This window comes from Propithecus coquereli, unplaced genomic scaffold, assembly GCF_000956105.1.
Source record: "Propithecus coquereli isolate 6110/MARCELLA unplaced genomic scaffold, Pcoq_1.0 Scaffold218, whole genome shotgun sequence".
Taxonomy (NCBI): Eukaryota; Metazoa; Chordata; class Mammalia; order Primates; family Indriidae; genus Propithecus; species Propithecus coquereli.
In genome coordinates, this window is record NW_012146967.1 from 1262050 (window position 1) to 1288914 (window position 26865).

Genomic DNA, 26865 nt, shown 5'->3' on the forward strand with positions numbered 1-26865 from the left:
GCCCAGGAAAGAAAGTGAGAACGAACTTAAGGGAAAGATGAATCCAAATCTTCCTTGGACACCAATTTGCCAACTGGACAAAGTTCACAGGTGGCGAAGTTCTGCTCTGACCCATGCCATTCAGCAACCCCGCACCTTCAACCCTTTGCTCAGACGTCACCTTCTCAGGGGCGCCTTTCCTGATTATCCTGTTTAGAACCACAGCCCACCCCAGCCACCCCACTCCTGGCTCCCCTGTCCTCCCCAAGATGCTTTATTCTTCACCATTGCATTTACCACTGCGCGACATAGTACATCGTTTATATATTTGTCGTGTTTGTCTCCACAAAGGATTTTTATCTGTACTGTTCACACAGGAATCCCTGGTACTTGGTATACAGCAGGTGATCATTGTGAAATGAATGAATGGAAGAATGAATGGTTTGACTTCCAGCTCTTTGATCGGCTAGCTCTATGACCCCAGGAAGTAACTGAAGCTCAATTCCCTCATCTGTAAAATGGATCTAGTACTAATATTTACCTCATATGGTTGATGGGATATAGTCCTACAGGGTTAATACCTTATAGGACTAATTAAGATAATGTCTATGAAGTGCTTAGCATGGTACCTACATAGTAAAAACTGACAAAATGAGATCCGCTATTATTACTGTTTAAATAAGATTATTATTAGATTTATTCTAACAGGTCTATAGTAACCATGTAAAACAATTATAATTTCCCAAGTAATTCTGTACACCCCCCCAAAAAAAAAACAAGGTCAAGAAAAAACAGGCTTGGGACATGGATTTCCTACATAATTGCCTATATTTACCTGTGCTGTTTTTATTTGTATTTTTTAACCATGGGAGACAGGTCCCTCAGCCCCCATCCTGCCGCGACCCAGAGTGGCTCAGTGCCGGGCCCTGCATGCGTTATGTTTACTGTCACCAGGGACTTAGGCTCTAAAAGCAGGCACGAGAGGGAGGGCATTCCAGGCAGGTCACCAGCCTGCTTGTGGAGGCAGAAGCTCTTGGCCCACCTGCTCTGGGACAGTCACCCAGGGCTTAGATGGCCCAGGGCCTGGCAGCTAGGCCCAGTGGAGCCAGGCAGCCCAGCAGCCAGCTAGCGAGGGATGCATAAGCTGCCTTCCTGGCAGAGGAGATGCGTGCCCCAAATTCCTCTCAAGGGCCTGCTTCTCCCACTCTCTCTCCCAGCCTCATCCTTTGAAACCCCTAATTTATAATAACAGGCACATTTCCAATCTGCCCACCCCTTCATGACACTCTGCATCCACCTGTTCACTCATTCATTCAACAGATGTTATTAATATTAATAATTGAGCATCTATGATGGTGCAGCCATTGTGCCAGCGATGCAGAGAGAAAATAATATAAGACAGTCTTCAGCCGCTGGCAGTTTCCAATACCTCCCATCAGTATCACGCTTTACAGTTTGCAAAACACTTTCCCACGAGTGGTCGTTTTTAATCCTCATAACGATACTTTACTTGGGACTAGATATTTTTATTTTCCTCGTTTTTCATAGAATGTGCTAAGAGATTGAAAGACTAACGTGAGGTCTCGCAGCTTGCGAATGGGGAGCCAGGATTCAAACTCAGGTATTTTGGCTACACAGCAGCTAGTATCTGAGCGACATCACATCTCAAACAGTCATTACATTAAAGTCACAAAAAGTCAGCTCATTGAAAGATAAAGGCCATTTGATTATATATGTAATGGCTTCAAAAAGAAAGTGTGTGTTACAAGATCAGGAGAGAGACTGATTCCCTCCACAACAGAAGGGGCAGCTAAGAGACTTCCAGGAATTTGGATTGAGAACCGGGGGGATCTGTCTTTCCCTGGCTCCTCCTGTACAAGAGCCCCTCTTAGGAGTCCTGAAACATCTGAACTCAGAGCCCCAACCGCCCAAATTAACAGGATATGGACAAAATGCTGGGAACACACACACAGGTGTGGACAACACCTCTTTCCGCCAAGCGCCATTTCTGGTGTCCCTGCCTTTAGACCCAAAGTTCTCCTCCGGGAGAAACATCCAAGTGCCATTATGAGGAAAAACATCTTCCCACAGCTCCACCAAGTGGCTGGGTCTGCCCACTAAAACTTCTCCAAGAAACGGGGAGAAGAAATCTAGTTCACTTCAGTGCAAGCCAAGGCACAAAACATGTAAGGTCTAGGGCTGGGAAAAAGCAGGTGGGGTGGGAAATTCTGGGTAGACCCAGGAGACACAGATGTCCTCAGGGCAGGGAGAAGGCAGGCAGTGGAAGCTCTTTATCAAGCAGTAATTTGGCAGAAATTCATAGACTATTGGGGCTAGACATGGCCAAACCTTCCCTTGTTGTAGGTGGGGAAACTGAGGCCCAGGGAAGTTCATGCTCTTACAGTTTGATTTAAGGGGGATGATGGGCTCTGCGCAAAACACGTTACCAGTGTGATCTCGTTTAATCCTCATAAATCCAAGACAGAGGATTACTGCTCCCCAATTTTACAGGCAAAGATAGACCAGGGGCCAGCACGCTATGGCCCACTGCCTGTTTTTGTGCCTTACACAAGCTAAGAATGGTTTTTACATTTTTAAGTGGTTGGAAAAAATCAAATGAGAATAATAACTCATGATTCCTGAAAATTATATGAAATTCATATTTCGGTGCCATAGAGATTTATTGGAACACAGCCACACCCATTTATTTGTGTACATCGATGGCTGCTTTTGAGCTAGGGAAGAACTCAGCAGTTTCAACAGAGCTCCTATGGCTGCCAAAGCCTAAAATATTTACTATCTGGCCCTTTACAGAAAAAATTATTATACCGACTCCTAGGATAGACGCTCAAAGAACTTGAGGAGCCCAGAGAGAAATGCTGTGAAGGAAAGAGAATAGAATATGGCATTAGGAGGCCAGGCCTGTCACTAACTGTATGATCTGTAAGATCAGGGGTAACAATAAAAGTCCCTACCAGGTTTGTTGGATGAATGGGTTGAAAAGTTAGAAGGATGCAAAACTTTGTCAGCTGAGCGTGTGTCCATTGTTACTTACTAGATTAGAGCCAGGTTAGAGTATGGATCTACCAACATGTCCCACCACGTCACACAGTCCCTCTGAGCCTCAGTTTCCCTATCTATAAAATGGGAATAATAATACCCTCCCTTATAGAGACATTGTCAAAATGGGGGAAAAAAAGAATGTTTGTAAAAGCCACTTGTAAAATACATTGTAGATGTTTAGTTTCAGGGTCTCCATCCTCTTTTTAAAATGAAATGGAATGCAGTGAGTTTTCAGGCTCCAAGTTAGAATCCCGTGAGCTGGATAAAGGACAGGACAAAGAAACTCAGCCTGGCTTCAACCAGACACCCTACTCTTTCAAAAAGAGCAGCTGCCTCAGTGTTCTTTTAAAAGGGCAGCTGATTGAATCCTCAGTGCCTTCATTATGCTGGAAGGGCATTTAGGGAAATTAACATGTCCTTGGGGTATTTCCACCCAGCGGTCCCCTCCAGCCTTGCACTCTGCTCTCACCCCTGGCCTTCTCGGGTTCCCTGTTGGCTCTCTCTTCACAGGCGGCACCAGCCACTCAGACATGCAGCAGCTGATGAGTGGACTCTGGCCCCAGGGTCCAGATCCCTGCACTGACAAAGAGTGGACGTGGGAAGCTCCCTGGGAGACCTGTGAAGAGAGGCAAGGATTTGCTGCTGAGGCAGGACCAGGTGAGCAGTCCACTCAGCCCACACCCGGCCACAGCACAGTTAAAGAAATTTTCCAACACGTTTGGGCCCCTTTACCTAAATGTCCCAGCAGCTCTCACCAGAACACTTGGGTCATTGGCCTACCTACTGGCTCAGACCTTCATAGTTGTGCGGCCTCTTAACATCCAGCTGCATCTGTCTAAAACAAGTGCAGCCAAAGTTGAAGGGAATAAAGTCCCGTCTGAAAACGACAGAGCCATATGACATCATGGTGACAGGAGTGATGTCTCTTCATAGGCGCAGGTTCCAGGAATCTGGGTGGGGCATATCTGGAGGCCATTTTAGAAATTCTGCCTACTATGTTCCTACCTCTGGACCACGCAGATTCATGTCCATCCCAAATGCAAAATGCATTCACCCGTCCCAAGGTCCTAAACTCTCTAATATGACAGCATCGAAGTCAAAAAACTCAGGTACATCTCAGCTCAGAAGTCCCAAATTTCATCTACATCAAGTGTACATGAGGTGCATGAGGACATTTTTTACTTCCCTGGCAAATTGCCCTCCATCTGTATACCTGTGAAACTAAAGAAACAACATATCTACTCCTAACGTGCAGTGCTGGGACAGACATTTGGTGACAATTATAGAGATTCCAGTTCAAAAAGTGGGAAAATGGAAAGTACAAGGAAGTCACTGAGCCAACGTAGTTTTGAAATTGAGCTGGGCATAGTCCAGCAGGGGTTTCTGGATTACTGTCAAAAGCCTGGACTGATTCTCTGTGACATGGGGCTTTGCCTCTGGGCTCTTGGCTCTGCGTTTATTTCCTCTTCATTGAAATCATTACTTTTTCCTTTCTTCTCACACTTTGTTGGTTCTTCCTCTCTGTTCTCACGGCAGCATCCTCCCCCTAATGGCTCGGGACTTGCTTCCCACCCAAATGGGCCTGATATTGACCACGTCATGGGTTCTCACCGTCTCCCAGGCTCCTCTGGGTCCTCCTCACTGACCTGACTTCTGCCAGTCATGAGTGCTTTCGGCTCACCTGGGTGGCTTAGGAGAAAGCCTAGGACTGCAGAGAACCAGAACCCATCTCTGCCCACACTGTCTTCAAAGGAGGAGAAAATAAGAGGGACGTTCCTAAAAAAAAAAATAAAATGACCCCCATGACAGCTGAGATTCTCCGGCATTTAACCAGAGGGAGAAGCCTAAAGGAGAATGGAGGAGCTCAAAGCCAGACTGGGGAAGCAGGGTTCCTGCATATGTCCCCTGTCAGGTGGGACACCTTATGTGAAAAAGGGGACAATTCCCAAAAAAATGTCACCACAGACAAGGGACTTGCTCTGCTCTAGCTGAGTTGTTCTTGTAGCTACCAGAGCTCTGGGGATCTTTCCCCAGGATGGATGTTTAACTGTGGCCTTTTTTCTTACGTGAGAATCTCTAGGGAAATTTCTCTGAACTAGATCCTTGGGCCTTATCTCCAGAGATTTTTAACAAGTATCCCAGTGACTTTAGCTCTGTGTCTAGACAAGTTTGGGATCCTTTTCTGCTTCCTATTATTTTATTTAACCATCCCAAACCCTAGAGGTGAGTGCTGCCCTATCTAATTTCTGCATGAGGATTATAGCCTCAACGAAAGTATAAAAATTCTCCTTTAAAGCATCCTTGGCGTGTGTGAAGCTGCATTTCAATCTCAGATTGCCTGTGCCGAGGCTGTGCTGTTATTGCTTCTGCACTGACCCAGGATAGAATTTGGTTGGGATGATGGTTAGGATTAGAGGTCTTTGGTAAAAGTGAGTTATTCCTAGTGACGGTTAATGATCCATTTGACAAGTATATACTGCTGTTTTCTGTAGCAGGTATTCGTGGAGGCACTGGGAACACGGGGTGACCAGGGTGGACAGAGTCCCTGTTCTGAGGAAGATCATCTTCCTACTCAGGAGACACATGGTTTATAAATAATCACATAAATATACCTTATTTGTGACTGTGTTACATATAATTTGATACTGTGTGTTCCTCGTTCCCCTTGGACCAGTCAAGTGATCGAAAATTGAGTATAAATAATAGAACTGTAGCAAGTGTGGTGGCTCATGCCTATCATCCCAGCACTTTGGGTGGCCGAAGCAGGAGGATCTCTTGAGGCCAGGAGTTCAAGACAAGCCTGGGAAGCATAATAAGACTCCATTTCTACAAATGATAATAATAAATAGTGAGCTCTGCCTACTAGAGGGTACCTGTTGTCATAGCTACTCCGGAGGCTGATGCAAGAGGATCGCTTGAGCCCAGGAGTTTGAGGCTGTAGTGAGCTATGATCGCGCCACTGCACTCTAGTCTGGGCAACAGAGCAAGATCCTCTTCTTTAAAAAAAAAATAAACAAACAAACAAAAAAAAACCCACGGGAGTAAAGAACCATAGAACTGTGATAAAAGATTGGCCCAGGAAAGAACCATCTGATATTTTGTTTTAACAGTGGAAATAGCTATGTTGGATCCAAAATCCCAGAAGCTGAGATGTGAGTTCCTGGTGGGAGACTTAGGTGATTTGGACAGGGAAGCTGAGGCCCAAGCTTGTGAAGTGGCCCTGCTGCCCTCGAGCGGTGAGGGAGCTGGGGAAAACCTCTTAGTCCTTCTGAGCCTCCGTCTCCTCATCAGGAAGTGAAGGTCCTTACTGTACCTCTCCGAGGGACATTCCTGCTGAGTTTGCTCTGAGTCTCAGGGGGTTGTAGTGTGTGTTAAAAGTGCCCTGGGACCTGCAGCTGAGACCAGACCTTGGTCCCTACTTTGATTGTCCCCTGATGGACCCTGAGCTGAGTCCACACCATGAGAACTCAGAACTGAGGGAGCAGAGGGAAGAAAGAAAGTCAGCAGGTTTGGGGATGAGAATAGCCAAACAAGGACACGGTAATGGTAGAGCAGGTGGAAACCAAAGGGGGTGAGAATAAGGACAAATTGGGTTCAGACATCAGGGTCACTGAGGAATCCTTGTCACCCAAAGCCTCCAGGAGCAGCCTGGGGTGAGCAGTGCAGATGGGAAAGGAACTCACTGCACAGTGAACCTGTGCACCTGGCCAAGGTCACCCACAGGGGGGACTCAGAGCTGGTTTACACGGTGCAGAAGCACCAACCCCAAGAGGGGGAGGATGTGACCATGAGGCCTGGCCTGGCCCCGGGAGCCTCGACCTCAGGGCTGCCCTGGCAGTGGACGCCCTCCACATAAGGGTGGGCTTAGCAGGAGAAGGGCTGAGAATGCCCATTTGCACCTTAAACCCTTCTGCTTTAGGTCAGCGGACCAGGGCAAGGGGACCCTTGCACATGAAGTAGTGATACTTGGTCTATGCTCCGGCCCATTCAGTTGAGAAAGGCCTTGTGGCAGCCCAGGGAACTGATGTAGAGGTCACAGTCACGTTTCTGCACCACCAGGAAGGGAATTCCTGAGAGCAGTTCCATTTTCATCGGAGCCCCCACAGGGGCGTGTCCTCAGACATCGATATTGTAGGGCAGGGGCCTCCGGACAGGAGACGTGCAGCACCCTGGCAGGAAGCAGAGCGCCCCTCACAGGACATTTGGGGAAGGAAGGCAGGTGGGATGATTGGAGCTTTGAAACCATTTTTATTCCATCATTGACGACCACTGCTAAGAGCCCCTCAGTGCTGGGCCCTGAGCTGGGAACCGTGAACACAGAGGTGAGTAAAATCGTACCCCAGCGTTCACAGAGCTCTCAGTCTAGTGAGCGGTGAGTCCTGAGAAGTGTGGTGGCTGTGGGCTCATTGGAGGGAGTGTCCCATGTGGTGTGGGGGTCACCTCAGTGCTTGTCCTGCTCCACCTTCTGTTTGTTTCCAACAGCTGGACGGCCTCTGTGGGACACAACGTTCCTGATCTCCCAAAATAAAACTGACATCTGCCCTCCAGATTGTCTCAAGGTCAACACTGCCAAGGTCTCCCGAGAAAACTGCTGTTGTCGGTAGCTACGTCACGGCCACCTGGAGACACCGTGAGGCAAGTTTAGTGGGACTTATACATGCATGTCTGCCAAAAAGATGATGCTGTTCTCTATTCTTTTTAATAAGTTAAATGCTTTCCATGCTTTGCTATTCTCTCGTCACATGAAAATAAATTAAATAATGAAGAATTTCAGCACCTCATATTTTATTCTCAGCTTTTACATCAAAAAAATGAATATAGAAAGAAATAAAGCAATTTCCATGTTTGCAGGGAACATGTAGGGGAAATAGGGCTAAAACCTGGCTTTCTGATATTCAAGTGGTTGATAAACATAATGACTTTTTTTCTCAAAGAGGCAGAAAAATCTCACATCCCTTGTTTCATTCTTCTGTTCATCCTGTCCAATTCTTTAAAATATAACATCTGTACTTGGTAGGGAAGTTGGATTCTAAGTTAGTTGAGCTCAGCGAGTGCAGTTACCGAGCCCCTGTGGGTAAAGCCTTGTGCCTGTTGACTGGGGTTCAGAGGAAGTGAGCGCTGATTCTTACCCAAAAGAGCTGAGAGTCGTCTGCTCCAGCCTCAGCCAGGGGTCTCTGTAGGTGGGAAGTCAATAGCTCACACCAAAGGCTCTCCCTGCTGATGAGCAAGACGATTAGGAGGAGCAGTGACAGCCCTCGGCTTTCCACACCCTGTAGACTCAGGCCAAAACCATCAGAACCTCCTGCAGAGAGTGTCTTGGCTGCCAGTGTCATAGTTGAATGTCACACACATCCTTAGCATGGGTCCCCTCCCTGTGTTTTATTTCACAGATCATTTTTAGGTTGCAGTAACAGGAAGAGAAGCTACGCGGTGATGGACTAGAAAACCTTGAATAATGTCTGGAGAGGCAATAGACCTCAAAAAAGGCAGAGAGATGTTGAGCATTTTTTCATGTTTGCTGGCCGTTAGTCTGTCTTCTTCTGAAAAGTTTCTGTTCATGTCCTTTGCCCACTTTTTAAAGGGGTTGTCTGATTTTTTTCTTGCTGATTTTCCTGAGTTCTATATAGATTATAATTATCAGCCCTTTTGCTGATGTGTAGCATGCGAATATCAACACTTATGTGCACATATAGTAGTAACATTCACTGGTGTCAGGCAGGTTGGGGGGAGGTGGGGATGGATATATTCACACCTAATGGGTGTGGTGCGCATCATCTGGGGGATGGACATGCTTGTAGCTCTGACTCAGGTGGGGCAAAGGCAATATATGTAACCTAAACACTTGTACTCCCATAATATACTGAAATAAAATTAAAAAAATAAAAAATAAATAAAATAAAATACCACCACCATAAAAGAGGAAAAAAAAGGTCAAGAACCTGCTCCGGAAGTGAATACAATGGATGAGCTGGGTTAAGTGTCATGTAGTGAGAGATGATTAACCGTATTTCACAGAACTCAATGTCTTCTGGAGACAAAATGTTCTCCAAGTGACCCAAAAGATGTCCCTATACACCAAATACCAAAGAGAACCACCACGTGCATTGATGTCACCAAATCAGAAGGTCTTTAATAAATAAGGTGGAAAAATGGCTCTGCCACCAGGGCCAAGGAATGACTCAGATGCCATGGGGTAGACATAGGAGGAAGCAGGGTGGAACTTACAGCATTGGCCAAAATATAGTGTATAAAATGGTTTGACGTTTCTGGAGCCACCAATGAGCTGGCTCAGAGAAACATCACTCTTTAAAAAACACGTTTGGTACAAATTTGCACCCATTGGACACTCAAGAGTTACTACATCTCAAAACCACTATCACTACACATTGCAGTTGGAGGATATAGCGTGGTGTGAGGGGCACGCTTTCAAAAGCACCTGAGCAGTCCTCCTCCCTCCACTTTGACATGAACACTCGGGGGCCCATGATGACACGTGTTACTCCCTCAACTCAGGCAGGTCCACCGGCTGAACTGCAGAGACCCGGGCAACACGGGGCATCTCCCAAGCCTCAGGCTCACAAGACCTGGGTGGGAATGGAAGCCAAAAAAGTGAGGAAGCATCTCAGGGCGCCCCTCTCCCATGCCTGCCCATCCCTCTCACCTCAGCCTCACCTGCTGTGTCTCTGAACCCCGTTGCATGTGGACACTGCATCACCCCAGACTCATGACCTTGATCTTACCATGTTCTGTTAGTGGGACACAACCACAGGTTGACGGTGTCAGGTCAACTCACACAGATCTATGGAGCAATGTTGCGTAAAACTGCTCTTGATGCCTGATCTGTGCAGCATGTGAACGAATGGAGCGCAAATGTAACACCTCTCATCAGGTTTACGAGTCTTCCCAATACAGACGGTCACTTCGTGTATTCGAGGATATATACATAAACTATTTTAATCACTCTGACAGCTGGTAAAGAGAACATGAGGGTGTACAATGAAATCCATTAATAACAAGTATGAAATATAATGTTTAGTGACATTAAATAAAACTCCGAAGCAGCCCACATACAGGGAAGGAATGTAGGTGGTAGAGAAGTCAAACTTGATGTAGACATACTGAGAGACACACAGCTACCCCAGTGAGAGAACAGAAGCCAATATGAACCTGGAATGCAGCAAGAATATTGAGACAGGACAGAAACCATATTGAAAAACTAAGTATTTGTTCACTTAGTATCATGAAGTCAATTTTGTTCTGTACTTTTTAATAGATTTGGAGGTATGGGAGAAGATACAGAGAAGAACGTCATGAGAGATTTACATTTTAACATTGCAAAAGTTTAACATTATTCAACTCAGGAAAAGTTCTAAGATCTATATTCATCGTAAAGAAATGGTAGGGTGGGGCCAGGCACCGTGGCTCATGCCTGTAATCCTAGCACTCTGGGAGGCCGAGGTGGGTGGATCGTTTGAGCTCAGGAGTTTGAGACCAGCCTGAGAAAGAGTGAGACCCCATCTCTACTAAAAAAATAGAAAACAATTAGCTGGACAACTAAAAATATATAGAAAAAATTAGCCGGGCATGGTGGTGCATGCCTGTATTCCCAGCTACTCGGGAGGCTGAGGCAGTAGGATCGCTTGAGCCCAGGAGTTTGAGGTTGCTGTGAGCTAGGCTGACACCACAGCACTCTAACCCTGGCAATGAAGCAAGACCCTGCCACAAAAAAAAAAAAGAAGAAGAAGAAGAAATGGTGGGGTGACTACTTAACAACCCTGAAGAAAATAAAATCTGTGGGAAAACTATTTCTGCCTAGATATTTTCACACATACATGAGAATGAACAATAGGCTTAGATTTACTGGGAAAAAGATGAATATATGAGCATGTGTCTACTCTTGAACGTGGCTGCTTGTGGGGGAGTGTCACCATCAATGGTGACCTTCAGACTAGACCACATGGCCTGTGTATCAGCATGGCCCAGGGACTCCTAAGATCCCACGGCACACACACCTTCTAATTCTGTTACGGCAACCCCAGACCATTACCTGGCACGCTGGACTCTACCTCCCTCACTTTAGTCAGAGTTTGAGCTACAGGCAGTGCCTTCGGCTCTGAGCTCTGGCATCTTGAATTTCCTTCTACAGTAAAGGACTGTCAAGATCTGTGGGGCGTTGGTCAAGATTTTCCCAACGGTAAGTTAAGAATTACAGTGTTTGCCATCCCTCAGTCCTGAGGAAACCTATTTGATTTCATTTCTTTTTCACCCATCACGTGTTTGGGTTTCTTCTCCCCAGCCCCTGGCTGTACCTCTTCTGCTACACGTGTCAGCATGGCAGGAGCCTTCAGCCCTTTGTCCAGGCAGAGGGCGGAGATGAACATTCTGGAAATGAACAAGGAATTGCGCTCCCAGCTGGCAGAGAGCAAACAGCGGTTACGAGACCTCAAGGAGAAATGGCGTATCTCTGAATCTATTGCCTACTCCCTGGCCAACCAGCTGCAGAAATACAGTAAGTTCTACAGGTTCACCACCCTCAAAGTGATGAATGATTGTATGTCCTCTCTGAGAAAATAAACGCTCTCTAGACTCAATTCTTCTCTTCCTTTTATCAAAATAAATTTCATCCAAACTGTATTCCTAGAAAGGGAAAAGTGGGTATTTTAACCCCATTTTTCTGAGGTTGGAAAACTGAGGCACAAAGAGTTTGGCCATGATTCCAAGTGAGGAGTAGGATGAGACTTGGGTTAAAATCTCAGTTATTTATTCCTGCGGCAGGCAAGGAAGTGCCTGTGATTTTGAGGAACAAGCTGGACTGATTTGTATTAATATTAGGATCGTCCCTGTACTGCATCAAATACCACAGTCATATAACATCACCGTTGGTCTAACTGTCTGGGACTAATGAATTTCCATTCAATTCAAGCTTCTGTTGAGGCCCAATAGGAACGCACTGTGCTGCTCCCCTTGCGGAAGGTGGTGATGGGACACAGCCCCTGCCTAAAGACCTTCCAGAGGAGTGTGCTCCTAACTGAAGTTGTGGCCTTCCTACACGACCCCCTCAAGAGGGCCGACCCTGGCGGGAGAGAAGTCCTGCTACCTGGAACACCGGTTCTTCTTTGAGTGCAAGGAAATAACTCGACACCTAGCTGGAAGGCAGATGGTGCTTCTGCAGATGTCAGGGAATCTTTGTCACCCCCGTGTGTCTCCCAAGCTGGTAAACCTTCAGGGATGCAGGACGGCCAGGAGGTGCCGGTGGACCTTGAAGGTCTGAGCTATGAGACGTGTGGCCCAAGTGAGAACAAGGGACAAGGAGAAGAATAGCAGCGCCTGTGACAAACCAGCGTGCAGCGGTCAGCCTGTCCACTGCCAGCCCTTGTCCTGCTTGGGAAGACAAGCTTCAGTGACTGAAGGAATCCCGGGGACAGGGGCACGCTCACGTGTACGACAGCAGGATTAGAAGGAATCTTGCAACCCTGAGGCTGAATTTGCATCATTTCCCTACACTTTAGTTTCCAATAAATCGACGGGGCTTTTTTGTAATCAAAAGGACTTAAACAGAAAATAAAAACGGAAGCCTATTATAGAAGTGAAGAGTTTTGGGAAAGGACAAACCATGTTTCATTAATACTAACGCCTTTCCTTGTAAACATAATATAAGCACATGGAAAAATTGTAAAGTGGAAGAAGATGGAACAGCGCTGAAGACCGTGTTGAGGTCACGTGCAATATGTAGGGCAAGGACCCTGAGCGTGTCTCTGGGGCTCCAATGCAAGTTGTTTGCCTTCTCTGTGCCTCAGTTTCCCCCTCTGTTTACACGGTGCTATCGTAGCACCTATTTCTTTGGTTGCAATGAATACATTAGTTAATTCTTGTGTCTGACAAGAATAAACCCTCTGAGTTCATACTCCTGTTACTTCTAATTTAACTCAAGCTTCCCTAGTGTTTGGGAACCTTTCTTTGAGGTCCCTGTGGTCTAACGCCTTCTATTTTACACAAGGGCACCCAGATACGATTTTTTATCTGTGGGACACTTGTGCCTTCCTTACATTCCCAGCACAAGGGAACCGTCAGTCCTGTGGTCCTCGGGCCTTCCCAGCTATGCAGGAATCCCCGCTTCTGCGCCAGCGCGGTGTCTTACGCCACAGGCTGCACGGCTTGGTCGAGCAGCCCCTGATTCACAGCCAGACCCTGGGGGATGTGAATTCTGACTCTCCCAAATCCCGATTCAGTCATTTGTCAAGTTACTTCGTGTGCCTGTAAGCGTCTCTTTCCTCATCTTTGAATAGGGGATTATCAGTGCCATGGAGTTGGGAGGTTGAGAAATAAAGTTGTGGAAATCCCCGCATGGAGGCTGGTACTGGGGACAGTTTTGTCCTCAGAATGGACCCTGCATCTCCCCTGCGGGCAGTGACTACAGCAGTATGTCCAGCCTCCCACTGAGGCAGGCGTGGCGTGCAGAGACATCTTAGAGGCCGTGCTGGGGGAGAGGCTGGATTTGCAGAGGAGGAGCAGCAGGGAAGCCAATTCCAGCTGACAGCTCAGGTGAGGGGCGCAGCGTGCCGGGCAGGCAGGTGGGAAGGGTGAGAATGGCTGAAGTGGGGCAGCTCAGCGGGGCCAGGTACGAGCTCACCTGGCCTCGGAAGGGCAGGAACTGGCACGGCAGGCACGTGTCGCACAAATGTTTATAAAACAAGTCCAGAAAAAAAATAATGGTAAATTCTGGCCTACGGCTGTTACTCAGAGCCATGTTTTCTCTTTTTAAATGCTAATCGTTAGGGGGAAATTCACATAACATAAAATTCACCAAAGGAAAGTGAACAACTCAGCAGTATTTAGTGTAGTCACATGTGCATTTAGGTGACGGAAACACCAAAAGCCCAGACTTCACCGCTACGCAACGTACCCTTGTAACAAAACTGCACTTGTACCCCTTAAATTTATACAAGTAAAACCTTAAAAATGCTGCACAATCACCATCCCATTTACTCTGAATCACAATCACCTCCTGACTGAATGTGAATTCTGATTCTTTTATGCAAAGAGTGGTGTCCTCTTGGCCTTGTCATCTCGTGTTATTTCAATTTATCAATTAGCGCCCTCTGGACCCGGCCACGTGTCTTTGTGTGGCTGTGTGTCCAGTCACTGCGCAATACACTAAGTGCATTTTCACATGAAACGCCCAGGTCAAAGTGAGAAACCGAAGGGACATCTTTACGAAGCCAATTCAGGAAGACACCCAGCTGTTTACACAGCAGAAAAACATGAAGGGAATGTCAAGGAATCTTACAGGAGCACTTTCTGATACAGAGGAGGCTTTCCTTGTACATTCTTCTCTCTCTTTGCCACCAGCAGGTCACCACAAATGTGCCAGAATTGCACTTGGAAGGCTTCTTGGGGATATTTCCACAGAAATCTCCTCCAAAGCCCACATAATCTATTGCTCACCTGTGCCTTTTAATGTTTTCTTTTGCTCCCACCATAGGGGATCTAATATCCTAATTGAACATCAGGCCCAAGAGCTCACCAGTTAAGGCAGACATTACAGGAGGAGAGAAATGTCTCATTTCTACTCAGTCGACATCTCAAGGCACCTCAGGTGATCCCGACAACTGCCAGGGACAGGGCCTCCGAGAGCACCTGGCAGAGAGGCACAGGCTGGCAGAGCACCTCGCCCACACGCTCAGCCCAGGTAAGGTGGCCACAGGCCCTTGGTACTCTGAGCTGCCACAGGTGCCCAGCTCACAAGACACTCCACTCACAATGTGACTCTTTAACCAGCTGTCCTGGTCTACACACCACATTTATGGCCATGACGGGATCAGGGCTGGTGGCGAGCAGAGGAGAGACATGCACAGGGTGGAGCTCCCGGTACTCCAACTCTGTCCTTCCTCCTGACGCATCGTGGCCTCTGGCTGAGGAGGCAGCCTCCGTCCCTGTTAGAGTAGAGCAGGAGAGGGTGACAAGAGTCAACTTGTTAGAGGGACAACAGTCCTGGTAGGAATGAAAGGTTTCCAGGCTCTAGCCTGAGTGCTATCTTTGCTACCTGTGAGCCTGTGATGGATTTATCCCCCCTGTATTTCTGAGTCCTTATCTGTAATAAATGTATCACACGTAGCAGTAGCCATCGTATGTGGGAATGGAATATTCGTGAATGCACCTCAGTAAGGATAAAGGCCCTCATTCTGGGGTGTGTTAGCAGCAGTCCCCAACCTTTTTGGCACCAGGGATTGGTTTCGTGGAAGACAATTTTTCCACAGACCAGGGGTTGGGGAGTGGTTTTGGGATGATTCAAGCGCATTACCTTTATTGTGCAGTCAAACCTCTCTGCTAATGATAATCTGTATTTGCAGCCAATCCCGAGTGCTAGCATCGCTTCCTCAGCTCCACCTCAGACCATCAGGCATTAGATTCTCGTGAGGAGCCTGCAACCTAGATCCCTCGCATGTGCAATTTACAGTAGGGTTCGCGCTCCTATGAGAATCTAATGCTGCTGCTGATCCGACAGGAGGCAGAGCTCAGGCGGTGATGCGAATGATGGGGAGCGGCTATAAAGAGGACATTGTTAGGATGATGCATGAGGTGTGAGTCAGTCCTCTCGGTGGCTCAGAAAAGCAAGCCCAGCCACTTCCTAGAAGGCACAACCAGAAGCCACCAACAAGGTTCCTTGAAGAATGTGCTGGGCTTTTTCCTCCAGAGAATATTTACATCCCTGTGATTACACAGGGCTTTGTGCAGTGTATGAAGTAGGAACTGCATGATATGACTAGCTTTGTCTGAATTTATTTGCAGAAAATCAAAATCAGAACACTCAGGAGGTGGAGGATGGAACAGAGCCAGCACCCTCCAGGTAACTCACAGTCATGGGCTGTCAATGCCCTGTTGACATCTGGAAATCCCAGATCCAGAACAACCTGAATGTGCTGAAAATACCTTTTTCATTCATTCATCAAACAACGAATACCCCTTTATGAATGTTAGCTGTTTTCTTGGTATTTCTACCATTGGTTTACACTTCTCATTAATTTCTCAAATTTACTAACCTAGTGTCAGTCTGACCCAAGGTGAACTAATCTCAGATATTCCTTCACCCAGGGAGAACAACCAATCTGTCCCATACTGGGAAAACCAAGATAAGATGCATATTTTTTTTCTGCAAGGTTGGCCTTTGTTACTTGCCAGGGATTTTATAATGAGAAATATAACTAGACTGAGAAAAATCTTATGATGTCACAATATTAAGAGACCAAGGCCTAGAATGCTGACTGATGATCTGTTGGAGTGAACAAAGCCTCAGGAGCCTTTATTCACTGCATCCCTGCAAGCGACGTGGACCAACCTTGCGCTGGAGCTGTAGCAAGTGTTACGGTTCTCACCGTGTGCTCCAAGTCATGACTACACCATGCAGGGGGAGTGGAGGGTCCTTCCTGGTCAGCGCGTCATGTGGCCAGTGTACTGAGCACCTGCTGCTCTCCACCCACGCCTGCCCTCCCCAGCCCCGTGACAGCCCCATCCTGCCTTAGTCAGAAGAGGATTGTTTTATTCCTCCTCTCTGAGTGGATGCCCCTCTGCCTTCTGGGACCTCTCACTTACGCTTCCAATCAGGACCAGCTGAGACGCTGTGATGCCCAATCCTTCTTTGTTTAATATTCTGCTCTCCTTCCCCCTTTGCCCTCAGCAGGGAGCTGCAGGAGAAGAAGCAGATGAACGAAGTGGGGCAGGGCTCATTGGACGAACAGTATTGGGCGCTTTCCGGTTGCCATGACTTGTCTGACTCCCACCAGCCTCTCAATGGTCCTGCTTTCCTGTGTGATGAGCATGAAGTCTGCGCTGCTTGGGATGTGGCCAGTGAGTCCTCCTGTTACAGGGAGATTGAGGCTTCCAGTGGCCTCCCATGCAGCCTCCATATCCTTTGTGCTCACCTGTCCATGTCGAGAGATGTCTCTCTGCAGCCATGCCCTGGTAAGCCCACCTCCATTTGAACCAAACTCTACGACCGAAGTGTAAAAGCAAATATTAGGGGTGTGAGGGAGTTTTGCACTCTTCCTAGTCCCAGAATACACCTGTGTCACTCTGGCACTCACTGCCAAAGGCAGGCTGTTGGCCCCAAGACAGACCAGGATAGTGAGGGTGAGCATAGTAAGGGTGACCTGGCCAACTCTGCCACTTGTGCTGTACATGCACAGAATCCTTCTGACAGATGATTCTTATGATGAGACATCTCATCTCTCCTTCAGTTGTCCTTCTAATTGTCATTTCCGATTGGTGCTCTTTGAGCACCTGTAGCTGCTCCAGGAGTGTGACGGTCTCCGGTATCTTTGGAGATGTTGTTCCCAGGGTTTCCAGGCTCCAGTTCCTCTCCTCCTAGTCAGCTTGTCTTGGGAAGCCATCATCTGAGCAGCAAAATGCAAACACCACTAAGCATTGTCTGTGTGTGGAACTTTCCCTGAAGGCAAGCCTTGGCCCCGACATTCCAGCCTCCATGGATGGGCAAGGATCACGTGCTCTAAGCAGGACCAAAGATTCTTCGCTTTGTGAGAGTTTGTATATTGCATCCATCAGTCTGATCTCAGGATCTATTCTCACGTACAGCAACAGCAACCAGGGGATCCACTGGGGCAAGTTGCAGCAGCACCTCTAGAAAACAGCAAAGCAAGTTCCCCATGATCTCTGAGAAAAAATAATATGTTTAACTGTTTACCCAGTTTTAAGCAGTGAACATGTGTTGATGATCTATCACAACAGGTACTGTCTATTCGGTGGTTCAGGGAAGCAGGGCCAGTTCCTTCTCCCAGGACATGTCCTACGGCTCCCTGCAGTGTTCTTGGAATATCCTCGTTTTGCCCAGAGCCTATTTATATCCCTGCATTTGCAATGTATAAAGCAGCCACTGTGTCATGTGACCGGCCCCATCTGTTTTATTTGCAGAAAACCTACATGATTCTAGGAATGAAGGACAAGAGCCAGCAGTCCCCAGGTGACTCTGATAATCAAGGACTGTTAATGGGAACTAAGGTGGTATCTGGGGGCATCTGGGTATCTCAGGGAAAACAGATCTGCTGAATATACCTATTTGATCTGATCAGCCAACCACGAAGGGTCTGGGTAGGGAGTGGCATTTGTTTTCTTTGCTATTCCTGTGTTGATTACCACTTCCTACTAATTTCTTACATAGAGTCAGCCAGGTGAAGTGTAATCATTCATGCGTTTCCATATTCACAAATATACACCACAGAGCACTGCCCTGTGTGATTAAAATCAGGAGGGACGGCTCCCTGCCTCCTACGTTGTTGGCCTTAGCCTGCCGGCAGATTCTCTACAGCAAGAAAAGTAACTAGACAAAAAGAAAGTTCATATCAAGAAGGCATAGGATCTAGATATACAATGTCTCAGAAACAAACTTGCTTTTCCAGTAATTTCAGAAAAATTGATACACATTCACCAGATGTGTGCCAGAATTCCGTTGGAAGGGCCGCCTGGGGTTATAGTCACGGCATCTCTTTCCAAGTCCTTCTCACCTATTATTACCCCCTTTCCACTCTGATGTTTTCCCTTCCACCCACCTGAGAAAATACTACGTCCTAATTCCTGATCAGGTGCAAGAGCTGACCCAGCTACGCCACAAGTTACAGGAAGGGAGAGAGGCCTCCTCCTCACTCAGCCAGCACCTCAAGGCCCTCCTCACGCAGGAGGATGCTGACAACTACCAGGAGAAACTGGCGGAGAGGCACAGACTGGCAGAGCACCTCGCCCGCTCACTCAGCCCAGGTAAGGTGGCCACAGACCCTCATGGCTCTGAGCTGCTCCAAGGTCCCCAGCTCACTAGAGACTCCGCACCTTTATACATAATGTTTTACCTGCTGTTCTGGTTTCCACATCAAATTTGAGGCCATGTCAGGGTCAGCAGAGCCAGGGTGGGAACAGAGAAGAGAAATATACTGGACGGGAGGTCATGACCTTCCAACTGTCACCGTCCTCCCTGATGGAATGTGGCCTCTGGGGCAGGAAGCAGATGTTAGAGTGCAAAGAACCCTGGGCTGAGAATGGCAGTTTCTTGAGCTCTTGCCACAGCTCTGGCCTTCACAGCTGTAGGTGAGGGATGGATCTGTCCTGTCTAGATTTCTAGACCCTCATCAGTAATTGGTCAAATAATGTGCTGCTTGGTAGCTGTGACTATTGAATGAGCGAATGTCCACGAATGCACTTCCAGAAGGGATAACATCTCTAACTGTTTGGGATGATTTGGTTAAAATAGTAGGCTCAGGTGGCAGAAATGTTGCTTTATCCTGGAACAATTTCTCTAGATGGACTTTCCCCCCGTTCCACTGCAGAAGCCAACTTGGGGGTCAGCGTGAAGTCCCGCTGCATGGAGGGAAGCGGCAAAGGGCTTTACACTTTCTTCTTAGAGCACTGAGTAGGGTCTATTCGAGAATTGTGAGGGGACATAACGCCCTGAGCTTCCTTGTAGAGGGAGGGGCACATAGCTAGAGAAATCCAGAAAAAAACTGTGCAAGTATCCAGTGATCGGGAGACTAAAATATATTTTAACTTTTCTCAATTATATTCAGAGCACACCATGATAATGATCCAGTGAGTCAGGCACATTTTACAGGCTGGATCGGCATCTCATGCCTCGCCGCTGCTTTAACGTCAGCAGATGAAATCGGTACGATTCCCTAAGTGTGTCCTGAACTCGCACAGAGATCATTTGTCTCCGTGCCCGCATAGGCTCCGGTATGTGTAATGGAACTATTTAATGTCTGCACATTTCTGAATTTGTTTGCAGAAAACTATGAAGATGAGGAAGATGAAGAAGATCTAGAGTACTGGCCTCCAGGTGACAATGAATTAGCAGGGACTAGAAGCAAGGGTAGGATATGGCAGGGCAGGATGGCATCTAAAGTACAGAACGTGAGGTCAAAGTCACCAAGATTTCATACTCCAGGGAAACACAGGCTACTGAATGCGCTGATGGCATTCACCCCCCAGAGATGGCAGAGCCCCTTCAGCAAGGCTGCCCTCTGCTCCGGTGCTCCGTGTCCTCTGTGGTACTTGCAGAGTGAGTCTGACCAGGGGGAACTAACTTGCCTCAGGGACACCTTCCCCTTAGCTAGATCACGTGTTCTCCTGTGTGAGGCTGTAACCTCACACAGGACATGTGTGTCTGCTTTCTACACTGTTGCCTTAGGTCGTTGACAGGAATATCATAGCCAGCAAAGAACCAGACCAAAACAATCATCTCATGTCACAATTTTGAAAAAAAAAAAAAGGCCTAGGTTGCGCAAGATCTCAGGGAGTCAATAGTGCCTCAGGGGCCTGTCTTCTCTGGGCTGCTGTGCGTGAAATTCACCAACATCTGTGCACAGGGTTGACCCAGTGTCGTGAGTCTCCTGCGTGCTAAGTGTCCTGCCTGCCCCCACCAGGGCATCTGGAGTCTCTTCCCCATTAGCTCCTCATCTCGTCAGTGCACTTTGCACTGCTGTGTGGGCTCTGTCTCTGCCTCCCTCTCTCTCTCTGTCTCTCTGTGTGTGTGTCTCTCTGTCTCTATCTTTATGTCTGTCTCTATCTCTCTGTCTCTCTATCTCTGTCTCTCTATCTGCATCTCTATCTCTCTCTGTCATTGTCTCTGTCCCTCTCTGTCATTCTCTCTCTCTCTCTCTCTCTCGCCCCCCATTCCCGAGGCATCCAAGCCATGCCCAAGTCAGAGGAGGATGGTTTCCTGCCCCCTTTGTAAAGGGAGGGCCACATGCCATTGGACCCCACCCTTCTGCCTCCAGTCAGGACCCACTGGGTGCGGAGGGGTCTCATCCCTCCTGATTTCATCTTTGGTTCTTCCTGTCTCAGCAGTCTCAACACTGAGCTGCAGGAGGGGATGGTGAATGGAGGACTGTCACATGCATTGAGTGAACAGTATTTCCGTCCTTCTGGTGGTGCTGGTCTGTCTGACTGCCAAGAACCTCTCAGAAGCGCTGCCTTGCTGCCTGACGAGCCTGGGGTTGGCTCTGTTCTGGATGGAGCAGATGAGTCCTCCCATCATAAAGCAAATCATTTCTCACTGGTGTCCCAGATGGCCCTCCATGCTCTGTGCTCAGCTCCTCGGTCTAGGCTGAGCGATGTCCCACAGGCCGGCCCAGGAGACACTTGCTGGTTCATGTCAGGTGCTTGGGCAGTTTTTGGCACAGAGGCGAGGTGGGTCTGGGAGCTTTGCTGTATCCCCAGCGCCTGGCCATGTCTGTGCCAGCCTGGCCCCCACTGCCCTGGGCAGCCTGTAGATCCACAGGCAGGTCACGTGGGGAGAGCAGGGGGATGAGGAGCCCCCCACAGCCCCACTGCAGGATGTGCCCAGCAGTGTCTGCCCAGGCTGTCTCCTGAGGGTGGCATCTCGTGTCTCCTGCACGTCCTGAGCAGGGCCGTCCACTCCGCAGGTGGAGCTGCAGCTCCATGAGGCTCTGTGGGAAGCCAACCAGAGGCTCAAAGGCCCTTGTCTCTCCCACCCCTGTCCCCAGGGTCTCCACACTCAGCTTGGCTGTCCTGGGGCCCTTGCAAAGCTTCAGGCTCTGTGTCAGAACCACCCCGGCCTGGACTGGGCTCACATGAGGAGGAAGAGATGCCCAGACACAGGTCTCAGAAGTGAGATGAGTGTGGGAGGGGACGGCCCTGCCAGAGTGTCATTGAACATGAGCCAGGAGAGGCCAGTTTATCTCTGCAGTTGGGCCCAAATTATAGAAAGACACCTCCTGGGTGGGTTCCCTGTGATAACGTGTGAATAGTGTGTGCAGTGCACAGCCGGGACCCCGGCAGCAGTGCCACGGGAGGTCTGCCCTGCCCCATTCTCTCCCTACAGGGAAAACTCCAGTAGATATAGCATAAATAAAACCTAAATTACACATCGATCTTTTCATGAGGGATTTTTCCCACATATCCAGCTAATAATATGCACAGAAATCCAGAAGTTTGATAATGTTTTTCCTTGTTCTGTGCATGGAGAGGGTCTCCAAAGCTTAGCGGGGAGAAGGCTCTGCATGGAGGAGGAGAGGCTCACAGCCAGCAGGAGAAAATGTGCCACACTCCTTGGCCTCACTGTAAACTGTCCCCTGAGAGGACCAGGCTGGGGAAACCTGACTGTGCAGCCATTCACAAGAGGGGCAGGAAAGGGGGTCCACGTAGCATGGGGGCCATCGGTGAGTCTAGGCTGCATGGAAAGCCCCCTCAGTCTGCATCTGCAGTGGTGTAAATGGTAGGTCCACGTGGGAGGACGGGACTCCCCTGGGGTGTGGTTAGATCAGGGACACCTGTCTTCACAGTCTGTGGAGGAGGGTCCAGAATTGGTGAGGGGCTGGACACAGGCGAAAAACTGAGAATGTTCACCCTTGACGCTCAGAGACCATAGTGGGATGAGATCCAGCTTCAAATATTTGAATGACCTAAGGGAGTGGGGAGCAGGTTAGTTTTGTGACAATCACGAGGCTAAACAAGGAAAAACCTGTTAAGGAAGCCTTCAGGGCATCAGGAGTTGGCCCCATACTGAGGAATGTTCCCGACTACCAGGACCGTCCAGTAAGAGAAAGGCAGACTGGGAGGGAGTGAGCTCACCTCACAGGACATTAGAGAAGAGACCAGGTGACGTGCCAAGAGTCCTGGAAAAGACTCCTGGCTCAGTGTGCCTTTCAGTGCTGCCAACTGTGCGATGCTTCCCTCTGTGCTTGACAATTCCTTCCACGACAGGTGTATTGGTTTAGGATGTTTTCCCCGAGAGTCTAATGTGAACTACCATAACATCTTATTGAGTGTCCTGCTTGGGTGACGGTTAATGGTGGTAAACTGTGCCATGCGTAACGATGGAGGGCACACAGGCCGCAGAAGGAGCTTGTGGACAAAGACCTGGATGCTGGAAGGCCCCTGGTGCAGGGCTGAGGTCAGGGAGGGGCAGCCCGACTCCAGGGGACAATCTGTACAAGGGAGTGGGGGGAAGTGAGGTTAGATAGGAACGTGGGGCCACAGTGAGAAGGACCACCAGGAAGGGGGAGGAGGCGGAGTCGTGTTGTGAGCCGTGGAGGGAAAGTTTTCCGAAGCAGAGTAGGAACGTGGTAAGAACAGGACTTGTGGGGGAGGAGCCTGGTGAGGCGACTGACAGTGTGGAGGTGACACAATCCAAGAACCCGGCTGGGAGGAGACCGCAGAATCCAGGTGGTGATGATGACAGTCTGATACAGTGTGTGTGCTCTCAGGAAGATGCCACAGAACAGACACACGAAAGACATTTTCAAGAAAACTTACTCCTTGGTGCGAATGAGGGTGTCCCGAGGGAGGAGACAGGGAGGGGGGCCCCCCAGCAATGTGGAGCAGCCTTGCAGGCCACAGCCCCTCGTGATCCCTGGACTGTCAGGGGCTGTGGGAGTCTTTCCTTAGCCCTGTCCTGAGAATGTGCATCCACTTCCCTGTGGAATATAACATGTGTGATGAGGACTGGCCCAGACCCCACTGCAGGAGTGCGGAGGGTAAGGCTGTAGCTCTCCTGGCCCCTAAGTCTCTACGGAAGGACTGGTACCTCTCCTACATTGCTTATGGCTGCTAATACCCACTATATGGCAGCATATTTTACGTATGTATGGGCATGTCGTAAAAAATCACAAACAGAAAATTTATAAGGCTCCAAAACCCTAAATAGTTTCCTTCCCTTGGTACATGCTTCATAGCTTCTTAACACCCTTTTTCATGGTACCCCCAAGCCTTTAGACTCTACTTATCCTCCTGTTCTTTCTTGCTGTGGGCAGAGATCACTAACTCCATTCTATGCTCTACAGCCTCTCTAGAACCTTCTCCCTAGGATAGAGGATTAACTATTCTGTTACTAGGAACACATTAATGGGTGTGTCCCTGTCTGTCCATCCAAAGCCATCTGTCTGGGCTCAAGTGGGTGATTTTTCACTTCTTTTTTTTTTTTTTTTTTTGAGACAGAGTCTCACTCTGTTGCCCGGGCTAGAGTGCCATGGCGTCAGCCTAGCTCACAGCAACCTCAAACTCCTGGGCTCAAGTGATCCTCCTGCCTCAGCCTCCCGAGAAGCTGGGACCACAGGCATGCGCCACCATGCCCAGCTAATTTTTTCTATATATTTTTAGTTGTCCAGCTAATTTCTTTCTATTTTTTAGTAGAGACAGGGTCTCACTCTTGCTCAGGCTGGTCTCGAACTCCTGAGCTCAAACAATCCACCCACCTCGGCCTCCCATAGTGTTAGGATTACAGGCGTGAGCCACTGTGCCCGGCCAATTTTTCACTTCAGGGACACTGCAGCCTGGGCACCTGGCATCCCAGCATCCCCAGGCACACGTATGACAGGTCACATCTCCTTCATATACATGATGTCTGTGTGGCCTGAGTCACTGGATGGTCTCACTGACAGGAAGGGACACCAGAGATGGGTGTTCTGGGAGGACTTAGCAAAGAGAGAACTAGGATTTTTCTCCTACCAAAGCCTCTTCTTTCAGCTCCTACAAGTCCAGATAAGGGTCTAAAATGCCACTCCACTGAATCTTCATGCCAGACAGAGTAAGAGAGCATTTTATGAATTCACTTTGAAAAATGTGAGTCTGGGCCAGCATTATAATATGAATACCCAAGGTGACAGACAAGAATACAGGACAATCTTTGCCTCATTTGACTAGAGAGTGATGTAACCAAAATTGTCAGAAAGAAGCCTAAAATCCATAGGCCGCGGGAAGGAAGCCAATCAGAGAAAAATGTGGAGAAGGAGAGAGAATGCGGGGAAATCAGGATGGCCCATTCAGTATCCCTAAACCCTGCTGCCCTGTCCTAAGTCCCTGGTGAGATTTCAACTGAGAGGAGTGCCTTGAACTCACAACTTGAAATTCTCACTTCAGTGATGTGGGCTGTGGTTTGGGCAACAGTAATTTGAAAGGCTCCCGGGTGATTCTAATATGGGGCTGTGATATTGTGAAAGACGTTTTTGGTCTTTGTCCCCTTTCCCTGGCACACAGCTCCTCAAATCCTTGGAATCTCCAGAGCAATGTCTTTTTTTATGGTAATGTGGACTGATGGCTGGCAGCCCCCAGGTAGCTTCAGCATGGGGGCTGGCCAAGGGAGAGATGGAGGCAAGGTTACAGGACGGGGACTTTCAGTCCCACCCTCCACCTCCAGGAAGGGGAGAGGGGCTGAAGGTTAAGCTGATCGCCAATGGCGAATGGCTTAATCAATCATGCCTATGTAAGGAAACCTCCATAAAAACCTAAAAGTACATGGCTCAGGGAGCTTCTGTGTAGCCAAACCATGGAAGCTCTTAGAGGGTGGTGCAGCCTGGATGGGAGTGGAAGCTCAGAGTTCCTCCCCTATACCTTGCCCTGTGCATCCCTCATCCGTATTCTTTGTAATGTCCTTGCAAATAAACTGGGAAACATGTTTCCCTGAGTTCGGTGAGGCACTCTAGCAAATTCATCCAAACAAAAGAAGGGGTGGTGGGAATCCCAACTTGAAGTCAGTCAGTCAGAAGTTCTGGAGGCTGGGACTTGTGAATGGTGTCAATGGTGGAGCAGTTTGGGGACTGAGCTCTCACCCTCCAGGTAGATAGTGTCAGAATTGAACTAGAGGACACGCAGCTGGTGTCCGTTGCAGAACTGACTGTTGCTTGGCGATGGGTAGAAATCCCCCACATGTGGTCACAGGTGTCGTCTGTGATGATTGTTGAGTGTGATGTGAGAGCAAAGGAGGAACACAGTTCGAGTTTTTCCCAACAGCTGCTAAAGAAGAAAAGGACCAGTGGTCTACTGTGATCTCGGGTTATTGATACAGAAGTGCCCCAAGTGTGTGGCTCCTGCACGGAAACGCTGAACCTTCATCAGCCATTGACGGAATTTGTATTTCCCCTCCAAAGTACTATTTGCATAGCATGGAATAAACCGAGAAGAAAAACAAGTGGATAGATGGATTAAACCTATAGCCTCTCTATCTGAAGCACGCTTGCTCAAACTGTTTTGAATATATGTTCAGATAAGAAATAATCATTACATTGAAATCCAGTGTACAGAAAAAAATACCTCTACTTATGCATAACAGAATTCAGTATTTTCTTTGGAATTTTTAAAATAAATCCTGAAGTTTACATTTCTCACATTAATGCCACAGCCCACGAATATTGTCAGCACTACAATTTGAAAATTTGACTTTTGGTCAATTACTGTCATTCAGTGAAATCCCCAAAGAGCACTCTTGAGGTCTCATTCTCCTGAAGGGAATATTATAATAAATCAAAAGTGAAACTCAGGAAACGATTGTGTATTTATACTTCTTTATGTCACTCCTGACACTGGCATAGAGCAGAGTAAATCAGGAATCGTTCCTGGGAAAGGACTTTGGGAGAAAGAAAAGGGTTCGGGGAAAATGCGGTAAAACCAACATCCATCCCTTTCGTGTTCCGCTCAGAGTTTTCCAGGTCTAGACATGGACAATGTGCCTAGAAACGCCTTAAGTAGTAACTGGGTGTGGAATCAACTTCAGGGAATTAGGGAAAATAAGTTGAGCCTTGGTTACAGTCCCTGCTCACTCTTTGCTAATTCCATCTGGAATCTCTCCTTTTTCCTTACTTTGCTGATCCCCTTTGGAAGAATACCTTTACTATTTCTAAAACCTGATTCTTGTCCTTGCCAGGGTGACCCAAGCCTCTAGTGACTGTTGATGGCTCCATTGGAGCCTTTCTCTCATTCCTGCCAAACAGTACAGAAAGGGCCTGAGGCCTGAGTTCTAGTTCAGGGTTGTCAGTAGCAGGTCACGTGGCTTTAGGTAAATCATAGCCCCATGGCACCACCTTCTCCTCA

General features: G+C 48.1%; 1 protein-coding gene across 1 annotated transcript in view; it reads left to right on the forward strand.

Annotated features, from left to right (window-relative positions):
• The window catches only part of LOC105810663 (putative neuroblastoma breakpoint family member 24), a 29935-nt gene extending 9833 nt beyond the window's left edge, over window positions 1-20102 (forward strand). Inside the window, 9 exon segments of the mRNA XM_012644694.1 lie at window positions 3553-3699; window positions 11082-11170; window positions 11173-11236; window positions 11339-11564; window positions 13501-13530; window positions 16718-16777; window positions 18608-18807; window positions 19826-19876; window positions 20098-20102. Of these exon segments, the coding sequence (XP_012500148.1) occupies window positions 3553-3699; window positions 11082-11170; window positions 11173-11236; window positions 11339-11564; window positions 13501-13530; window positions 16718-16777; window positions 18608-18807; window positions 19826-19876; window positions 20098-20102 (872 nt within the window).
• Window positions 20103-26865: the final 6763 nt, after the last annotated feature.